We start from the raw sequence: 22,283 nt of genomic DNA, 5'->3' as shown, positions 1-22,283 counted from the left end.
ACTATTAAAATTTTCTAAATTTCTGGCTACTTTTATACTTAAAATGCCATTTTCGTCTCTCATCGGTACCTTTTAAGTCACCATTAGCTTAAAATTTTTCAATAAATTTCTCATTAAAAGTTCAAAGCTTTCTCTTACATCTCTACGTTGATGTAAAAAATTTACAAAGGTCAAATATTTCGATAACCTAAATAATAATTGAATTAAAACAACACATAAGCCTCCAAAATTGCCTCAAAACGAAGATTAACGGACCTAAAAACTGAGCAATTTGAATAAAAAAATTAATTTTATCTTTACGGCCTTTAAATGGGCTCGAAGCGAGGCTTAAAGTTGTAAAAAACAACTTACAAAAGAAAAATCTGAATTTTATTTGTTTGTTTTTTGCGAGTTGTGAATCTTATCAGTTTTGAGTCAGAATTTTCCCACAGATTCTAAAATTTTTTTTTTTTGCGAATTGAAATAAATTTAGATTACTAGATGATTTTAAGTGATCGTGGTGGGTCAAAAACCTGTAAAATTTGCAAAATTTATTTTTGTTTTGTAATTCTTCAAAATGACTAAATTTTGTGATTTAAGTAGCTTTTGAGTGATATTTTCTAGATTTTTTAGATTTTTAGATTATTGGTTAAATTGGCAAAATTTTAAATAATTATTTTCAATTTTTTTTATAAATTTAAAAAAAACAAGAAAATCATAAAAATTTAATTTTTAAAATAAATTTAATAAATTAATGTTAAAAAAATTATTAAATTTAAAAAAAATAAATATTAAAATTTAAAAAAAAATAATAAATTAATTTAATTAATTAATTTTAAAAAATTTAATTAATTAATTTTAAAAAATTTAATAATAAAATTTTTTCTTAGTTTTCAATTTAATTATTTTAATCAAATATTTTTTTTACGATTTTTTTTGTATTCATAATTTAAAAAGAAATTCTAAAGATTTTATTTTTTTAAAGTTTTTGAAAGAGAAAAATTAAAATTAAAAAATTTAAAATCTTTATAGTTAAATAAAAAAAAATCAAATCATTTTCAATTATTTTGGTTTATATTTTCAACTTAAATCAGACCTCGACTGATCAAATCCTTTACGTTACAAAACTCAATAACCAAAAATCCCAAAACACAAAGAGAAATACAAATATACTCGAACTCGAACCAATTGAATCTCTCGTCATGCGAGTATTTGTAAATAAATTTCAGGTTTTCCCTTTTTCTTCCATCTAAGCAGCAAACTCATCATGTAAAATCGTCATTATTAAAATAAAATAATAATAATACAAAAAAGCAGTATGACATCAAAGAACAGAAGAAAAAAAAGAGAAAACTTGTACTATTAGCATTATTTTTTTTCTCTGTTAAAATATTATTATTATTATTTCATATCATCTTTGTCACTTTCTCGGGGTGCATTTTTTCATCGTTCATTATAAAAAAATAAAAGACAAGAAAAAATCGTCACCCCTAGAAATTAAAAGAGATGCAAGACAAAAAAGATGAGAAATTCTACATTTATATTGCTGGTTAATGCAATTTCTTCCTAATTTGAATAGAAAATTGATTTAATTTTTCCTTTTTCTAACGTCGCGCACTTAATTCAATTTACGAGTGCATAAAATTATTTTTTTCATTTTTTTTTTTTGAAAGTGTTCTCATGTAAAGATATACCGAGATTACGGATTGTTTCTTGCTTTGACATTGCTTTGATTAGAATATTTAATGGAAAAAAATGCATTTATTATGTCTCGAGATCTTTCGTGATGCATAAAAGGAAGATTTCCATTGTGTTCGATAAACGTTTGAATTTTAAGTAATTTTTTTTTTATTTATTTTTTTGTTAAAGTTTTTATTTCGTCGTTTTTATTTTTTGTTAGAAAATAAAGAAAAAAATGTTGGAAAGTCAATAAAATTAAAAGACATGACAAAAGGATGCATTTGTGTCACAATTAATGCGACATAGAGTACATAAAGTAGGTTAATGTTTTCATTTGGATGATGACATTTTCTATTGTTTCTTTTGAAGTGACATCGTTTTGTGGGTCGAGATGACAGTTGAGATGCGTTTTCATTCAAATTTCGATTGAAAAAATTTTTTGTTTGTTCAAGTGGATTTTTTTTTCAAACATTTTGTATTGAAATTCTCAAAATTCACACGCAATAAAAATTTTTAAAAATATTTTAATAATTTTTTATGATTTTTTTTTCAAGCAAGAAATAATTTTTTATGAAATTTCAAGTAAAAAATATTTTTTTATGATTTTTCAAGCAAAAAATAATTTTTTATATTTTTTTTCTCTCATTACAGGTACGTTCCATTCAATTTTTCTAAAGAAACAAGGGCCTGGTAAGTGTAAGATTCATTTTTTAAGCCAAATAATGCCGTTAAGTAATAAAGCTCACAATCAAATGTCTCGAAAAAAAAACATTAAATTAAAAAATTCCTACAAGGGGTGCCACGGTATAAAATATTATTTTTTTATTCGATTTTTTTGCTTGCTTTTTTCCATTCTTACAATTAAAGTCTTATGTCACGTCGTCATTTCACAAGTAAAAAAAAATCCAATTACCGTAGAAAATTCTCACAACTGCAATTTTCGATGCAAAAAAAAACTTTATTTATGCATATCATATCATTAGGTCGTCGTCGTTATATGTGAAATATATCGCAATCACGATCCAAAGACGAAATGACGACGAAGTGACGAAGAAGAAAATAATCTGAGGAGAGAAAAAAAATCTCACCCCAGAGGTTTTGTAGTTCCCTGTGTGCATGTTTTTTTTTGTGTGTCTCGAATTGAATGAAAAAAATGTCAAAAAATATTTTTTGAATGAAGAAAAATATGTTTATTATTTTTATTATTATTGTTATTATATTAATAAATTAAAATTACCTACAATTGTGTAGATCGGAGGTCCTGAATGTGATATTTAAAATTCGGTGGGTAAATGTTGAGTTCATAAAGTATGATTTGGGTCTTGATTATGATTTTTTTTTTGTTTCAAAGGCTGGAAATGGGTTAAGGGGAATTATTTTCGGAGTTTTTTTTTCTAAAGTTTTAATATTTTTTTAAATTTTGTTTTATTTATTTTTATTTTTTTTTTTAATTTAAATTTTTTTATAAAAATTCTACCTAATTTTTTATCAATTTTTGACAAGAAAAAATTTTAAGGGACTTAAATTAATTTTTTGATAGACAAATTTTTAAAATTTAACTAGAAAAAAAATTTTATGCAGAAAAATTAGATTAAAAAAATTAAACTTTAATAAATTAAAAATTATCTTTAATTTAATTTAAATTAAATTTTAATTTTTTTTAATTAAAAAATTAAATAAAAAATAAAAAAATTAAAATAAAATTAAATAATAATTGAATATAAAATATAAATTAAATATAAATAAATAAATAAAATTAAAATTAATAAAATTCAAAATTGATTAAGAAGAATAAAAAAAAAAATAAAAAAGAATGAAAAAAAATCAAAAAAGAATAAAAAAAAATTTTTGAAATTAATTTTTGAAAAATAATTAAAATTTTTAATAGTTTTGATTATTTTAAATTAAACACGTTTTTAAAAGTTTTTTCTAAATGAAAAAAATTTTTGCTCATTAATTTTTTTAAAACATTTTTTACTTCGAAATGATAACAATCTATAACCATAGAGCTTAAAAAGACCTTCAAGCGATCCACCAAAAACTCCCTTTCAATTTTCCATACCAAAAATTTCGGTCTCCCAGGACCTTTTCAGGTACAAAATTTCCACATTCCTGCACATGAAACCCTAAATTGCGTCAATTCTGCCAGGCAGTCAGTTCATTTGTTCAGAAAAAGACAGTCCTGTCTCGTATTTTCATGTACATGTCTATCATATTTTTTTTTTATAATTCATCTCAAACCCTCACCTCTCTCCTCGTCTTTCCCATATTTCGTTGCAAAACTCGAAGAAAAGGAATAAAATGCAAAAATGATCCCTTTTCATACATTTATTATTTTTATTATTACATGATTCTTGCTATCATATCAGTAAATAAATGAAGAAAAAAAAAATTAGACATTTTTCAAACAAAAACAGGGAAGAAATCTAGTTTATCCAGTTCTTTATGCACACAAACGAACGTCTTAAGAATTGATAATAAATGATTTTTACCCGTAAAAGTAATCTACTGCCTCGTAACTTTTAATGTATTTCGTTTGTCATGAAAAGTTTTTTTTTTGCTTCCCTCTGCGTGTTTGAGGATCGTCTTAACATCATCACAGAAGAAGCAGAAGAAGAAAATCACTGCAACACACAGAAATACGGAATAAAAAGAAGTGAAGGGAAAAAATTAGCGCAATTTTTGCAAACAATACTCAATGTCTATAGAGACCTTAATTGCATTCGTACCATGCCAGGCAATGGTTTCTTGCGTATTTTTGCGCCTAAATGTCCCCCTTTTTCTTCTGTTTTTTTCATTGCTTTTCTTCGAGAGCCGTTGTCTTGTAATAGTAAAAAAAAATGAATGATCAAGAAAATGCATCTGATGAATTTGTGTCAAATTATTTAAACATTAAATTTAATGCATTTTAAGACTAGGTGATCCTTCGTAGGGTTCAAAGTGATTTTTTCAGATAAATTTGCATTTTTTGATTTCTTTCGAGAGAATTTGAATATCAAAAGAGGAATAAAGTTTCATTTAAATTTCAATGGAGGGAAAAATCATTTGGATTTGAGTGAAATGCAATTTGTAAGTGCATGGAAGGAATGATATAAAAATGTTTTAATGGAGGTTTAAGGATGCAAATTGGCTTAAGGAGAGGATTGAGAGGTATTGATTTAATTGGTTTGATTAAATAAATTTCACGCTGTGATAATGGGAACAATGTAACGAAATTGATTGGCAGGTTATTTGTCAAAGTGCACGGGAGATGGATTTTAACGGTTTGAAAATAATTCAGCTTTCGTAAGTTTTGATATGAATTTTTATAAATATGTCAAAAAAATATTTTTGGCGCAAACTTGAAATTTTTACTAATTTTTTTTTATAGTTGAACAATCTTTTAAAAAAATACCTCAACAGGCAAGGTTCAAATATTCAAGTATAGGCCGCTCAATGCAAAATGGGAAAATAATCTGGGCACATGGTGACTCGTTTTCCGACTTGGAACTGACAAGACAACTGTTAGTTGACTTCTTGGAGATATAACGACTCTTGCCAAATGAAGCAAATGATCAACGACACAAAAGATTAATGAGCAGACACGAAACTAATACTTCGCATCACTGTTTAAGGCACGAAAAATCGAAGCATGGAAGATGGTTCAATTCTGTATTAAATATTGTATCATTAGTGTTTAAAGTAAATCAGTGAAATTGCTCAGTTCGTAAGGGAAAAATAGAGAAGAGTTCTCCTTTAGAAACCAGGGCTCAAAGTAAAGCGGAATTACAAGCAGAGCTTAAAGATGAAGAGATCGACACAGTTTAATTATGCCAAGGAGTCAGCTTAGTACAGTGGTTAGTCTAACCACGAAATCATGAAAAACTTTTCTGACTCCAATCCTCAAAATTTACTGAGTTTGAAACCCTTTCGTTGGAGAAAAGTTGCGCGTGACGTCACGCAGAAACTGCAGGTATTCGTCAATAGATGCCTTAGAAGGATCCTGAAAATATTTTGGCCCAACAGGATATCTAACCGTGAGTTGTACGAAAGATGCGAGCAGGAACTTGTCGAAATCGAAGTGAAAAGAAGAAAATGGGGCTGGGTGGGGCACACACTTCGTCACGACGCCCATCACATTAGCAGGAGAGCTCTTTTCTGGAATCCTCAGGGCTCAAGGCGACGCGGAGCTCCTCGTAAAACTTGAAGACGAAGTATGGAAGCCGAAATTCGAACAATTGATCGCAATCTCACCATGCGATTCATCGCAACATTGCTCACGAACCGCAAAAATAGGAGATAAAATAACCGCGAAGCAATGCCTTTAAAAAGGATCGAAGAGGAATAAACTCAAGTCAAGCCATAATTTATTTCCAAATGTAAGGATTCCAAACCTGATGAAAACCTCTTAGATAGATGGTGCATTTCAATTTCAAATATTTCTCCTTTTTCTCATTTCCATTAAGATTACACGTATCAAGGCATATTGCGACATTAATTAGCTACTGTGACCTCAGTTGTCATTTCAAACCATAGAAGCATTTGTTTGCCAATGTGATACAGCGTTTGATCTCTGAAGTGATATTTCCATCAGCAACTTACCTAAGTTAAAATGTTTTCATCAAAAATTTTCTCAAAGAAATTCCTTTACAGTTCATCGGCATCTTCCAAGACTCTGCATCGGTATCCCCCGAAAGTGAAAGCATTTTAATAAATTCTCTCTAACTTCCTTCACTTCCTTCTTCCTTTCCCTCCACGCACACATTTGACACAATTGCCTAAAAAACATTTTACTATCAAAAAAATTAAGTATAATGCAATAAATAATCCAACTTACGCTTCCTCGTACCTTCCGTGCTCGCCATGCAATAACAACACTGAGGGTACTTATGTTTAGTTTTTCGTGAACACATGTCACAAAAATTTTATGCGCGAAACATGCTCTGTGCCGTATCTCTGTGGCGGACTGTCAAATGCATTTTTTCCTATGACGACAAAAATTCTCTCCGTACACACAACAACCCTTAACAACAAAAATTACACATCTTGCATCAGCTGTACCATATTAACAATAACAAATAATTGTTTCGCTATTTATACGCACTATGTCGTATAGCTATGCACAAAATTCGATGCAGGCCGTCACATAGCGTAGAAATAGAGAGTGTTCTATTCACTATTTTTATATTATTATTATTTTTATAATAAAAGTCTAGATTAGGGTGCAATGTGCAGATTTTTCGTATGGCCACGTGCCACAATAAAAATATGCGCCATGTCGTGTATCTACGGATCTCTTTGTCATGTACGCGTAAAACTTTTTTTTGTAGGGGTGAATTGTCTGGTTTCGGGATTAGATTGTTTAGCGCGCTCTCTGCGATTCTTATATGAAGTGATATGAACAAAAAAAAATTTTTTTTGAAGGTACAAGAAGTCCAATTAATGCTGTAGGTACTTACATAACCGCGCGCGCATTTCCCTGAAAAAAAAGTTGATCAGTGGAAATAATTTTTATTATTTGAAACAGAAGTGGACTTAAAAGCATACGGGATCAGCGGGATTTTCATCGGTGAGTTGATTGCATTTTTGATATTTTTAAAAACTAAAAGGGCCGGATTATTAATTTTTTCTGATTTTATTTATCAGAGCCAATTTTTATGATTTTGAACAATCCGCGCGTATTTTGACTGAAACAAAATTTTTTGTTAAAATTAAAAGTTTTAAAAATTCTAAATTTGGAGTGCATTTTTAGTCCTCTGGTCTCTAAAAAAAGTAATATTTTAGAAAAATATTATTGCAAAATTGAAAACAAAAATCGAATAAAGTTCGAATAAAGGAATAAAAAAAATTGATAAAATTTTTTTTTTTTAATTTTTCTCAAACTTAAAAAAAAAAATTAAAATATTTATCGAAATAAAATAAATAATTAATAAAATTTAAAATTAAAAAAAAATTAATTTAAAAATAATAAAAAAATTTAATTTAATTAGAAAGTAATAAATTTTGATAATTTTCTCTAATTTTTTATTCTTATATTTTGATAAATAATTTTAATTAAATTTAATTTAAAAAAAATAAAATTAAATTAAATTAAAATTTAAAAATTAAAAAAAATTTTTTTAAACAATTTTATTTTTTAATTTATTTTTAATTATTTTTTTATAAACATTTTCTTATTTTAATTTAATTTTTTAATTATTTTTTTTAAATTATTTTTTAATTATTTTTCTAATAAAATTTTTTAATAATTTTTTTTAAATTTAATTTTTTAATTTTTTTTTTAATAATTTAATATTTTTTTAAATTTTTATCACAAAAATTTTTTACATACCCGTAAAGACCTAATAAAGCCCGATATGCTCGTTCATTCACCTCTGATGCCTTTTTGAACATCATCTGACCTGACATCCCATCCTCCTCTCATGATGATAACCCTATCGAAAAAATAACGAAAGACAGCTGCGAAAATTGCACACAAGCGGGAAACTCCTCTCGTTTTCACTCTGCATGCGCAGTACAAAACAAGTGGGTGATCGCTACATGCCTAGAGATAGAATGTCAACAATGAATAATTTTTTTCTATGAATAGAACTCAAATTAAAACTCACCCTCAATTGATATGGTGCATTCCATTCTAAAAAATACCAAAATCCCGGATTGACTTTTCTCATAAAACAGTAATAGAAATAAAAAAAAACTGAATAGTTTATCATGATGTCCATCAAAAAAGAAGAAACTTTTGCTTTGGCAACATTTTTTTCTCCTAATTTGTAAAAATGTTATGATAGTTTTATTGTAAAATATGGGAAAAATTCACGTAGCGAAAAAAAGGTCAAAATTTCAAGTTTTGATTTTCAAAATTTTTGTTCACCAGGATTGTTTGTCGTCTCGAGTACATCAATTTTTACCATGAAACTTATGGTCGGAAACGAACCGTTTGATCAGCAAGCCCAAAAATGTGATTTTTTAGCGTTTTTAAAAAATTTTGAGTCATTGATAAAAATTTTTAAAATAAGTCGAAAATAAATGTTGTCTTAGCAAAAGTTTCTTATTTTTGGATGGACATCACGATGAGATAATAAGATCTGTACTTTTATAGGTAAAATTAAAATCCGGGATTTCGGTATTTTTTAGAATGGAATCCTCCATATGGAAAAATTTACATATTTCCAATGATTAATGGATTCGTCCCAAAAACCAGTTTTCTGATGATTTTTTGATAATAAATCCATTGGATTAGGCAGTTCCGAGTGCAATGTCCTAATGACACACATTCCCCTTACGCATTGTGCCGTTATATAAATGACGAAAAAACAACAACTGCAGTCAATATAAATACAAACTAGGCACACACCACAAAAATTATTATTATCTCTTGTGTGCTTGTGTTTCTACGGCGCGCAAGAAGAGAGACACGAAAAAGGGAAGAAGGCGGCAGATGGCTCCTAAAATTCTTCTTCTTCTTCCGATTTTTTTTTTCTTCGGTAAGTAATTTCAATGTTTTCAGTGATTTAAAAGACGCAAAGAACTCAATCATCAATAATCATCGTACACAGAGAACGAACACATTAAATTGTGCATGCGTGTTAAAAGCATTAAATTCGATAAATTCCCTTATTTTAAAGATTTTTTTTTTTAGTTTGAGTGAAAACGCATCTGTCTTACATAAATTTTTCTTCCTATAAGATACAATTTAGTCTTTTTTTCGTGTATCAATTTTGTTTCACAGAAGTCCTTTAAAAGTCAATTAAGACACGAATTCGCCTCTTTTTCACATGCAAATGAAGTGCGGTCCAATGAAAGAAATGTTGAGACAGGTCAGGTATTTTATTTTATTTTTATTATTTTCTGAAAATAAAAAAGAAAATGTTTCAATAAAAGTCAAAAATTGATAATAATAATTGTATAGCCATGGATAAAGATGATTGATCGGTTTTTGATAAACTTCATCCTTTCATCTCGTCTCCAGATGTGGTTATTGAAATTTTTTAGATTTTTTTAAAAGGATAAAAATTGAATATTTGTATGGGAATGTGAAAAAAGGGATGCATGAAAAAATTGGAATTGTGTAAAAAGTGCATTAACCTTTTGGATGTGTCAGGGAATTTTTCGTCGAGTCTAGGTTTAGAGAGAGATTTTTGACTAGGATGGACATTTTTATTAAGAAATTTCCTAAAGAAATTGAACGATTGATTCAAATAATTTATAGAAAGCGAACTCTAGCGGATATTTTTAGTAAGTTTTATTTAATCCAGAAATTTTTCTTGAAAAAGTTCAAAATATTGGAATCATATTTTATAAATTTGTTCATTTTTTCAACAGTTTTAACAAGAATTTTAATTGAAATTTCAAAATTTTGTCTAAAAATAATATTTTAATTTCTGAAAAAGCGACATCTAACGGATATTTCAGTTAAGGTCTAATAAAAATACAATATTTGGAATTATTTATTTATAAAATGGCTCATTTTTAATTTTTTTCTTCATAAAGAAGAATTTTAAGTTTAAATGAATTTCATTGCTATTAAAAATTTTATCTTCACATTCGATAAAGAGCCATCTAGCGTATATTTTGAGATAAATTGCTTCCTTAGGAAAAACTTCCTGATTAAATTTGAAAATATTTTCTGTTAAAATGAAAAAAAAAACGATTTATTGAAAAATAAAAAAAATAGAAAAAAATGCTTTAAAGTAATTTGCCTCCAAAAAAAGCGACCTCTGGCGGACATTTTTAAATAAAACATTGCCTCAAAGCAAAAAGTACTGAAATTTTTCTACAATTAATTTTTATAATTTTTTTACAAAGTTCTTCTTATTTGTTCACATTTTAATCTTTCTTAAATTTTTTAAGTTTTAAATTTAAATTTCAAAAAGCGCCATCTATCGTGTTTTTTTTCTTTTTTTTTCTTTCTGGATAAAAAAAACTGTGAGAAGTGGATCAAAAGGAATAGAAGAAAGATGTTTGAGTTAAAATCTAAAAAAATCATGAAAAAGATGGAAATTTCTTCAAATCTTGTCATCCTACTCTCCATTAGCTCATATTATTTATGAATACCTTTCACTTTTCCATCAATCGACAACAAACAAAAAAAACTTTCACAGCAACAAAAAAAAGCGGATCCTCAAATTATTATTCTGATTATCCGGTTAACGGAACGAAAACGAAAAATCTTGTTCCTTGGATGACAAAAAATGGGATACATTGTATTTAATTACCACACGTCGTCATCTTCACATGTAAATTAGATAAATTCTCATGCAGTTACGCAACGTTAACCCGAATCCTTTCGAATATGTTTCGTCATCTCTGAGGAAGGAACCGGGAAGGAAGGAAGGTCAGGTAGAAATTTTTACTCCGGATCAAAAAATGTAAATCTCGCGAAGAAAAAATTTATCTTGTTTTGCAATTTATTGGTTTGAGTCCTTCTGGTCTAATGAAAAATGAGTACGTGATGTTTACGTAAAATAAAAGAGGGCTTGCGATGCACTTCTTTGCACGTCAAACTGGTCTTTGATTTGATTTGCTTCCTATTTCCTTTACCTGCTGGTTAATTTTTTTGTCGTTAAATTTTTTTTTAATCAACAAAATCTCCTCGTATTGCAATTTTCTGGCTCTTGAGACGTTGATGTCGTTGATGAAATCTCCGCACAAAATTTTTTAAATTAATTTTTGAAGTTTTTTTTTCAAAAGAAAGAAATTTTTAACCTAATAAATTATCAAGGGTCATACAATCAAACCCCTTTTTCCTCATTATTTTGTGTAAGATGAGATGCAATCAAAACAAGATAGATCTAAAGTTTTTTTTTGTGACAAAAGAATTCTTTCTCTCTATCAATTACTTCTCAACCGTCAAATGACCTGGCCAACCGACAGAAAAAAAATCTTAATGACAAAAATGCATTTCAACCCGGTTTTTATTTGCATAAAAAATAAATCAAATGAATGATTTTTTATAATGATCATTAAAAAAATCTCGCTTGACGATTTTTTGACCCTTTCTTCGGGTTAGAAATAATTTTTATTGTCGAAAAAAGAGAAATGTTTTTATTAGCATATTATGAAAAAATTAAAGTGAACAAAAGGATGAAAGTAAGATGTTTTGTTTACTTTTGAGAAGGATGCTTGGCCAAAGATCGCTTTCATCTCAACGATGATGGCAATAAAAAAAACGGAATTGTCCTAAATTTTATTATTATTGCATTTAAAAAGGAGTGCTTTAATAGCGAATTAAATTGTTTGGGTCGGTTTATGAGAGTTTGAGTGCATTTTTTGACGTGCCGCGATGAATTAAGGGCGATCGTGACATTTTTATAGCGGATTTAGGGCTTGATATCTTTTTTGAGAAATTTTTAGGGTTACATAAGATTTATTTGATTTCTTAAAATTATTTAATCCCTTTCATTAATTTTCGCAACATTCCCAGAAAATTTTTTCACCCATAAGTTTCTTTATATAATAAAATCAATAATTTAATAAATTACCATCAAAATGCATCCAAAAACTTTTTTTCTCACAAGATGATGCAATTTCTCTCCCCCTTTCTTTGATCAGTCTGTGATCGAAAAAATTGCGAAAAATGAAGATGAGTTTAATTTATTAGCTTCCTATTGTTGTTGGAGTTGACGTCTTTGTGTCCATTTTTGTACTTCCTCCTTTTTCGGATGCATGATGATCACCCATGCAAATACTCGACACAATGAAAATTAATTTGTGAATCTATTTTTGCGTAAATTTATTTAAATAAATGTGCGATCACTGAATTTTGTATCTTCTTAGGGAGAAATCTATGAGAAAATGTGTCAAAAGTTCATGTGAGAAAGTTTTTTTTTTGTGAGATTTTTAGTGATGTTTACTAAATGCTTGATTTAATGTGATCTAATGATGTTTTAAAATTGGTGAATTATGGGGAAAAGAATTTTATTTTATTTAAAAAAAAATTAAAGGCAAAAAATATAAAATTTATAAAAATTAGAAATTTCAACAATTTTTAATTGATTTTTCATTTTTTTTTAAATGCCAATTAAGATTTAAAAAAAAATATTAAAATTTTAAAAAATTTTGACACCTGTCAGTTCAAAAATTTTAACCGTTAAAATACATTTTAAAGTCCATTTAAACGTATTTATCCAGAAAATTAATTTTTGACTAATTTTTTTATTCAAAGAAATTTTTTAGCTTCTTGATGAAAAAAAAAAATAAATTCCATTTTTAGTTCTTTTTGAACATTTTTATTTGTAAAATTTATTTTTTCAAAAATTTTTTGATAACTTTTAGACTTTTATTAGTTTTTTGAGGAAAATTTAAAATTTTTGACACCTGTCAGTAAAAAACAAAATTAAGTCATAAAATTAATTTTTAAAAATTTTATTTTAAAAAAAATTTCTTAACTAAATATTTTAATCTCAAGTTTTGAAATTCTTTAAAGAAAAAAAAATTTTTGACTTCTGTCGATTTAAAAATTTCGACCGTTAAGATTAATGTTAGTCTTTTTAAAAGATTTTGATGCATTAATTTATTTTTCAACACCTATTTTTATTTTTTTTTAATTTTTTATTTATTTTTATTTTTAGAAAATTTTTATTTTTTTGACATCTGTCAGTTCAAAAAATTTAACCGTTATTATTTAATGTTCAGTTTTTTTCTTAATTTTTAAGAACTTTTTAAATTAGCTGTTCAAAATTTGGTTGAAGTCTTTAACTTTCGACATTTAATCAATAATTTTTACTGAATATTCAAACCAAAAATATAAAAAATTGTTTTTATTTTAAAATTTTTAAATTAAAAATTTTTTGAAAAATTAAAAAAAAAATTAAAAGGACAAGTGTAAATTTAAAATTAATTTTTAAAATTCGATTTTGATGTAAACTTTAAATAAAAATTACTCATAGAATTTAAATAAATTTTTTTAAATTAAGATCTAAAAGTCTCTAATCAATTTAAATGTTTTCAAAACCTGCCAAAAATGCCTTGTGCCTTATTCTAATGATCCCATCACTCATTCATGCGACGTGGCGTAACACGAAAAAAGGTCAACATTCCCATATCGTCGAGCATCGTAAACAATCGCGACCAAACAAAAACATCGATCATATGATATTTTGATAAGATTCGTGCTCTATTTATACATGAACTCCATTCAATTTATTCAAATTTATTTTTGTAAATTATTTTCGAGCAATTCATTCCCATACGAAAACCCAAACGAGAGATGAAAAAAAAATTATTTAGAGTAATTGACGGTCTTGCTCCGTACATCCGTGTGATCAAAATTTATGTGCATATCATTGGAGGACATTTACCTTTCACCGATAAAATGTTTTGAGAATGTTTTTTTTTTTTTTGCAAAAAATGATCTTTTATGATAAGTTGTGCTTGTCATGTCATTCCGAGAAGAAGAAGAAAAGAAGATTAAGGAGATATCGAGGGGTCCTTAACCAACAAAAAATTAGGACAGAAATGCAATTCGTCCCGAATCGTGTTATTATTTTGATTGCGTAAGGGACTGTTTCTTTACCCCTTGTTATTAGCATTTTTCTTCGGTCGGTCCAACGCGATCGTCTTCGAGAGAAAGTCTTTTTTTCTACCTGAACCGAAAGTCCTGAGCCAATATCTTGGCAGAAATTTAATACGCTACAAATAGGGATATTAAGTTGAATTAATAAAATGAAATAAAATTTAATGTGAGCACTAAGAAAGTGTTTGATGTGGGAAAATGTATCTGTTCGTTGGTTGGGAAAATCATCTTTGCAGAATTAAACCTTTGCTCTTCGACCTTCTCTTATTTTTTGTGACAAGACCAAAAAAAAGTGTAGCAAAAAAAGTTTGAGAACAAATTGTTAAGAAGAAGAAGGGCACATGGGATATTTATTGAACGCCTTTCCCAAACCCTTGATTGGGTTTCAAGGCGAGTAAATTTAATATTTTCACTTTTTGTCTTTAATTAAAAAAAAAATTAGGGAAAAATATAAAAAAATTAGAAGAGAATTAAAAAAATAAATAAATTTTAAATTTCAAAAAATTAAGATTTTCATTGAAATTATACAAAAAATAATTTTAATTGAAATTTAGATAAAAAAAAAAGTTATTCACAAATTAAATTAAATTAAATAATTTCATTTTAATTAAAAAAATTATTTAAACGGATTTTGATATAAATTAATTTTTAATTTCCAACTTTATAAAAATAAGTTAAATTTATTTAAAATATTATTAAAATTTTAAAAATTATTAAAAATAAAATTTAATGATTTTAATTAAAAAAATATTTTTTTTACAAATTTAATTTAAATAAATTTTTATTAAATATTAATTTAAATTAAATTTTAAATTAAAAAAAATTAAATTAAATATTTTTAATTAAATTAAAATAAAAATTAATTCGATGAAAATTCTTAAAATTAAAAATTATTAAAAATTTTTTAATTAAATAATAAAAAAAAATTTTTTACAAATTTAATTCATTATTTAATTTAAATAATTTTTTATTAAATATTAATTTTATTATTTTTTTAAGAATATTAGTTTTAATTTTTTTAATTATAAATTTTAAATTAAAAAAAAAATAAATTAATTATTTTAAATTAAATTAAAATAAAAACTAATTCGATTGAAATTTTTTAAACAATTGAATTTAATTAAATTAAAAATAAAAATTAAATTAAATTTAAATAAATAAAAAATAAATATAGTAATTAAATTTAAATTCATTTAGTTAATTTATGCATAGAATTTAATAAAAAATTTTTTTTCACAAATTAATTTCATTATTTAATTTAAATAAATTTTTAATTAATATTAATTTTATTATTTTTTTTAAATATTAGTTTTAATTTTTTATTTTAAATAAAAAAAATAAATTAATTATTTTAAGTTAAATTAAAATATAATTTTATCCGATTTAAATTTTTTAAGCAATTGAATTTAATTAAATTAAAAATAAAAATTAAATTTAAAAATTAATTGCAATTATCATTCAACTACGTTCAAAAAACAGAACAAAGAAAAATATAAAAATTATTTTTTTTCTTCCAAAGTTATCTTTTTAAAATCCTGATAACAAAAAATTAAATAATTAAATTTAGACTTTATTATTTTTTTTATTAATAAAAAAAGGGTCTCATTGTCTCAAAACTTCCTTTTTCATCCAAATCTCACTCCATTTTGCTCCAACTTTTTTTTTATTTTTAAATTTTGTTTACGCAGACAAGAAACTCAAACAAAGGACAGTTATATTCATAAAAATAACAGTCGTCCAACGACTTTATGTTGATTATTAAGCAGATTTCTTGCCTCACAACGACTGCTCTCTCAACAATATTTACTTTACAAAATTTCATATCAAAACACGTTTCACATCCACAAAGAAGAGTCAAGTGTCCGTGTGTATCCTTAGGACTTTCAACTACCTCGAAACAGGTCAAAAATGAGCCAAAGTAACGCAATTCCAATGAAGATTGAAAAATTTTCAATGAATCAAAAAGTAGTCGTGATTCATTAGAATTACCTTCGATTTAACCGAGAATGTCGGTCTCCATTGTGGGAATTTCCAGGTTTTTCTGCTGTAACCTGCTAGAATTCGGTCAAAAAGATCATTTTTGAGGACAAAAATCAGGTAAGCTCGATTTTGTCCTTGAATGACGACCAAAAAATGGCTGAAGATGACTAAGAATCGTCACCAGATTAAACTTTTTTGACTCCTGAGGTTTGGCTTTCATTAAAAAAGGCGGTTAGACCTGGAAAAAGGGCTTTGTTGCATCAAATAAAATTATTTGAGACCCCTTTTAGCGCTTTTTTAGTCAATTTCAAGTCCAACAAGATATACTATATATCTTAAAAGTACAGCTGAGACACAAAAGAAAGACATAAAGAAGCTAAAATCTTCTAATGGGACTTTTTTCGTGTGCGATATGTATCAATATATCTCTCTTTCTCATATATAGTACATGGCTATATGTACAATGACATGCCAAAAATCTTTTCACACACAGATGATTTTGATTTTTTTTGCTGTTTCTTTATATTTCTTTATGGGACAGGGAAGTATATTCAAGCAGATATTTATGTAAAGAGGATTTTCTAATAAGAAACCGGTAGATCGAGTGAAGGAACTTTTCTTTGAAGTTTTGAACGCGATTTTAATTTTAACTAAATTTAGCTTAATTTTTTTTTTTTAGAAATCGAAAGTAAATTCTATGATTTTAATTTATTCTTACTAAAAAAAAATTTTTTAAAGCTAAAATTAATAAAAAAAAATCCTTAACGACCCATAAAAAATTCTTATAAGGAACCATTTGAGCGCCAATTCGAGCTTGTAATAATTTTTTTTACATATCGTCGACACATTTTTTAACGTTCTTTTGTTCTAACTGTTAAAATTAATAAAAATGCATCAAACGCATGTAGGACAAGTGGGATCCATATGTTGGTAACTTCAGATGACAATGGGTGCCACATGTAAATTTCCTTTGTTTCGTTTTAGATTTTTTTTTTATTTTTTGCATAATTTTGGATAAGAATATCGGGTTACAGACGAAGTCGAGCTATTGTTCTCTTTTTGAACTTTGTAACAAAATTTAACGGATTTGGAAGAGAAATTGACTTAAAGACCGAGAAAATTAAGTGGAGCAAACCATAGTTGATGCGCTGGAACAACCAATGTGGCTCTTGTACCCGAATTCTGTCCTTCAACTTGATTTTTTTAGTAGACAGTCAAGGTTTTTTATCATAAAATTATTTCTTTTTTTTTAATATGACGACCGGTTTTTTTATTTGCTCTTATGTGTTTCTAATATTCGGATTTTTTTTGGAAGATTTTTTTTTTTTTTGTTAAAAGAAAATTTCTTTTAAGTTTTTTTCATCGAGTTTTATGGAAATTCAAGAGTAGATAAAATGTTCAAATTTATGGAATTTTTAAAGAATTCCTGAAATGTTATTAAAATTGCTGAAATCAATCAAATTTTTGTGCCGGTAATTTTTAAAAGAAAATTTTTTTAACTAAAGGATTTCTTTAAAGTAAATTTATGGACATCTAAGGAAAATTTTTCCTCATATGAATTTTTAAGATACTATTGTTTATGAAAATTAAAAATTAATTTTTAATTTACTTTATTCCTTTATTTTCATTCTTATCAAATTCTTTAACCTTCTAGAAATAATCTATTTTATTTTATTTTAAGTGATTTTAAAAGCAATTTTCCTAAAAAATTATTAAAAAAATAAAAATTAAGACATATAAAAATTGTTAATTCCATTTTTTTGCCAATAATTTTTAAGAAGAACCTTTTTTAATAGTTTATTTTATAGAATTTTTTTCATATTTTTTTCCTGAATTGATTCAATTTTTTTTTAATTTTTAAAAATTATCAAAATTTTAATTTTTTTTTAAATTATCAAAATTTTATTTTTTTTTAAATTATCAAAATTTTAAATAAATGAGTTAAATTAATTTTTAAATAATTTAATTTATTTATTTATTTAAAAATTTTATTTATTTTTTTTTATTAATTATTTTAAATAATTTAAATAATCAAAAATTAATAAAATTTCGTACTACTGAAATTTATTAAAAATTTTTGAATCATTTATTTTTAAAGAAATTTTATTTATTTTATCAGATTTTCTACTAAAATTTAGTAAAATTCTTTAAAAAGTAGTAAAATTTTTGAAATAACATTTTTGAAGCATTTTTGAGAAATTTATATTTTTTTTCAAAAATTTCAGTAAATTTAACTCAAATTCTACAAAAAATTGGTTTTAATGAAAAAATTCTTTGTACTTTTCATTAAATTTCTGCTAGAATCTAACATCGACGAAGAGGAACGTCCTCGCCAAACTCGATCTTTTTGCATTTATTTACCTCGCTCGTTTCTGCGAGAGAAAACCCATGCACATAAAAAAAAAGAAACAAGATATTCGATCCCATTCATGCTCTTGTCGTTGTTGTTGTTGTTGTTATTTCAGTCTTTTTTTTTCGCTGATTGTTATTTACATTCGTTGGTCGTCGTTGTGTAGCCAGTGATTTCAGGATTTATGTAGTGTACGAGTGGCACGAAGAGAGATGCAAGAAGATCAAGTATTTTTTTTTTTTTTTGCTTCATCCTTCGTTATATACTCTCTATGCTGCTGCTACATCGACGACTCCGGAGTATATAATGTTATTTTATGATCGCAATGATTCAAAAGTACTCTTTAGAGGCACGATCCTCTATGAAATTTATGTCTTTCTACGTGCCTCGTACGACGACGTACAATTTTTTTTTACATACGATTAAAAAGGGGACGACGACGACGTTGTCCGTATACACTCATGTACCCATGTGCCGGCTCTCGATGTACAACATAAACAATGTTCTGTATATAAAAGTATATAATTTTTCGAGCTGTGAGGAGTTATAAGAATTATTTTAAATATTATTCGAGTCTCGACGTCCGTGTTGTAAAGATCGCTCCTCAAAAAAAAATTTTCAATTACAAAATTTTCAAAAAAATAATTATCTTCAATTGAAGAAGAAACGTAATTGTTCGCAATTAAATAATAATACGGAAGAAGAAAAAAAAAAGATAAGGAGATAGAAAAAAATTGTCAAGTAGTGTTCGAGTGAAATAATTCAAAAAATTTTACAACAATGATCTATTCCTGACATAAAATCATCAGTCAAGACAAAAATTGAATTAAAACACAAAAAAAAATTTAAAAAAATGACTGCTTGACACAAAAATATATAAAAAATAAAAATTTATCAGTAACTCGATAAATTTAAAGAAATCAGAGAAAAATATAAAAAATTAGTGAACTTTTATAAGAAAAAAAAAATAAATAAATAAAAATCAACTAAAATGTGGAATAATATGGAAACAGACGCATGTGATTTGCTTTTTCAATGCACAAGGTAGGATTCTTGAATAAAAATCTTATAAAAAAAAAAAATAAAATCGCGGAATCGAACGTCGAAACGAACAATAAAAAATATCACACAACGGGAAAAAAATAAATGAAAAGGCAAATCCTTTTATATTTATTTATTTTTTTATTCATGTGCATTTCCTTTTGAACGACAAAAAAATTAAATCAATCTGAAATCAGTTGAAAAAATCTTTTGTGACATTATTTGCATCAAAGTCAATTCCTGGAGTGTTTTAAAATAATTTTTCTAACTAACGATTTTTTTTCAAAATATTTTTTTAAATTAATTTTAATATTTTTTTTACTATAAAATAAATAATTTAAAATTATTTTATTTTATTTAATTATTTTTTAAAATAATTTTTATGAATATTGAAAAAATATGAACCTTGTCAAAAAATTATCTTTTATCATCTAAAAATATATTTTTTTTATTATTTATTGCTTCATAATTACGGATCTAAATTCACGATTAAATAAATTCTTTCAAAAATGAAAAAAAATACTCTATTAAAAAAATTTTGTGACTTTAATTCTATCTACCATCAAAAGGCCTTTGAACCTTCATTATATACATAATTTTAATGTATATTACATAGAACTGTACTACGGCTTACAACATATGTCCTAATCATGAATGTTTTAGAATTCGTAGTTAATAAAAATAATACAATGAATTTTTATGTTTGATAGAAATCGTTCAAACTTCACGTCCATGCAGCTATTATTAGATACATGAAGTTAGTGACGTAAAATTGTCTTGTAATATAGTTTCTTATGTTGTTTCATGTTATTAACAACAACACAATTATATTCACCCCAACATTATTTTAGCGTAGCAATCCACGCTTCGGCAAGCAAGTTGACGACTTTGGTCGTACAGGAACACTTCTTGACTTTAATTCATTAAAAATTACTTGAGTTTTCTATTATTTCTTGAATAATTACAATTTTTGTAACTTTCAAGAGTTTTTTTTTGCTTGTAGTAGTATTAATAGAAGGTACTTAAGAGTTTTCAGTATTCACAAGTATATCCCAAAATCTAAAGTAATTTAATTTGAAAAACCTCAATTCATCAAAAAGTTTCATGAGACCGTTTCGAATGCTTGTAGTTGTAGACTTTGCACTTGGTGTGGATTTTCTGTAAAAAAAAAAATTAAATTCAAAAATAATTATTTATTTTATAATTTCAAAAATAATTTATATTTTTTTATAAATTTAATTTAATTTAATTAAAATTAAAAAAAAAAATAAATTTAATTTAAATTAAAATAATTAAATAATTTTTTTTAATTTTATTAATTTAATTTAAATTTAATTTTATTTAAAATTAAAATTAAAAAAAAAAAAAAATTATTTTTTTTAAAAATTTAAATTTAATTTTAAATTAAAAAAAAATAATTAATTTAATTTAATTTAAAATTAATAAATTAAATTATTTATATTTTTTTATTTAATTAAAATTTAAAAAAAAAATTTAAATTTTTTAAATTTAAATTAAAATAATTAAATAATAATTTAAAAAATTAAATAATTTTTTCAATATTAATATTAATTAATTTAAATTTAATTTATAAAAAAAATATAAATTATTTAAAATTATAAATTAAAAAAATTAATAAAGTTTCTGCGTTTTATCATTAACAGTTCATACTTACAATCCAGCAATAATAATAAAAATAAATAATAATATATAAATGAAAACCATTCATTCAGTCGTCGTAGTCAATGCATGTTATTCATCGTATTTATATAGCACGATGTGAGACATAGTTTGACAGCTGAATGCAATCCGCATCGTAGAGGGGAACAACAAAATGCATGGTTCTAGTGTGTGATATGTTAGACTCGAAGAATAGTTTAATGCACTCACTTTACTGCCATATGACGTAAAATCCACCTTTGTTTCGAATTTTTGTTTTAAATTTTAATTAATTTGTTGTTTTTAGTCCTGCTGATAAAAACCTAAAAAAAAAATTTTTTTTAAATAATCAATAAAAAAAAATTAAATGTTGATTAGAAATGATGAGTTTCCATAAATAACTTAAACTGATGATTTATATGTCACTGATGAGGTACTGACAGCAATTTTTGTCTTTTTTTCCATTATCAAGGATAATTAATCTCCACAACAACAAACAACAACCTTGAACTAGTTTTTGGTCTTTTTAACAACTTTTAACACCTAAAAAACACGAAAATTCTCATTTATTGCCACAATATTTTTGTGTCAAGTCCATAAATGTTCCGACAACAGTTTGTTAATGGATGTCTTGCACCTTGCTCCGCTGTAGCACCAAGCTACTACAAAAATGTTGTCTGAGGTCAGTGATGTCTCGCAACACAAAAAAAAATATAAATATCAGAATAGACTTAAAAAAATAACGCAAGAAACAAAAAAAGACATGAAATTTTTATTTTATGGCATTTCATTCAAATTTTTGTATTAAAAAACACACACGAGACGTTTTTTTGCAATATTCTTTTAAGTATTTTGCGAATTTCTATAAGAAGAAAAGAATAAGAAATAAACGTACGTGGGAGACGATGATGATGACATATGTTTACTTTTTTTTTTGCTAGAGTTAAATAAAAAAAAATATAATAATAATCCATATTTGGAAGAAATTTTTGGGGAAACACCTGAGTGGGTAGAAAACTAGTAAAAATTTAACGTGGGAGGCAATTTTAACCTAAATTTTTTGAATATTTATGAGCTCGAGATGTTCGACAAGATAATAAA

The 22,283-nt window shown here is 25.5% G+C and overlaps 1 protein-coding gene across 2 annotated transcripts in view; it reads left to right on the top strand.

Moving 5' to 3' along the window:
- The window catches only part of LOC134833849 (M-phase inducer phosphatase-like), a 151,296-nt gene that overhangs the window by 124,785 nt on the left and 4,228 nt on the right, over nt 1-22,283 (top strand). The window contains exon 1 of one of the 2 annotated variants that reach the window (XM_063848322.1): nt 19,485-19,526. The exons of the other annotated variant lie outside the window; for it this stretch is intronic. Within the exon in view, the coding sequence (XP_063704392.1) occupies nt 19,486-19,526 (41 nt within the window). The 5' untranslated portion in view covers nt 19,485. Of the gene's footprint in view, nt 1-19,484; nt 19,527-22,283 lie in introns of those variants that run through there. 2 annotated transcript variants of the gene reach the window in all.

The sequence above is a fragment of the Culicoides brevitarsis genome, chromosome 3 (assembly GCF_036172545.1).
Source record: "Culicoides brevitarsis isolate CSIRO-B50_1 chromosome 3, AGI_CSIRO_Cbre_v1, whole genome shotgun sequence".
Lineage (NCBI taxonomy): Eukaryota > Metazoa > Arthropoda > Insecta > Diptera > Ceratopogonidae > Culicoides > Culicoides brevitarsis.
Note: the sequence above shows the minus strand (reverse complement) of the source record. Positions and strands in the feature narration are given on the sequence as shown.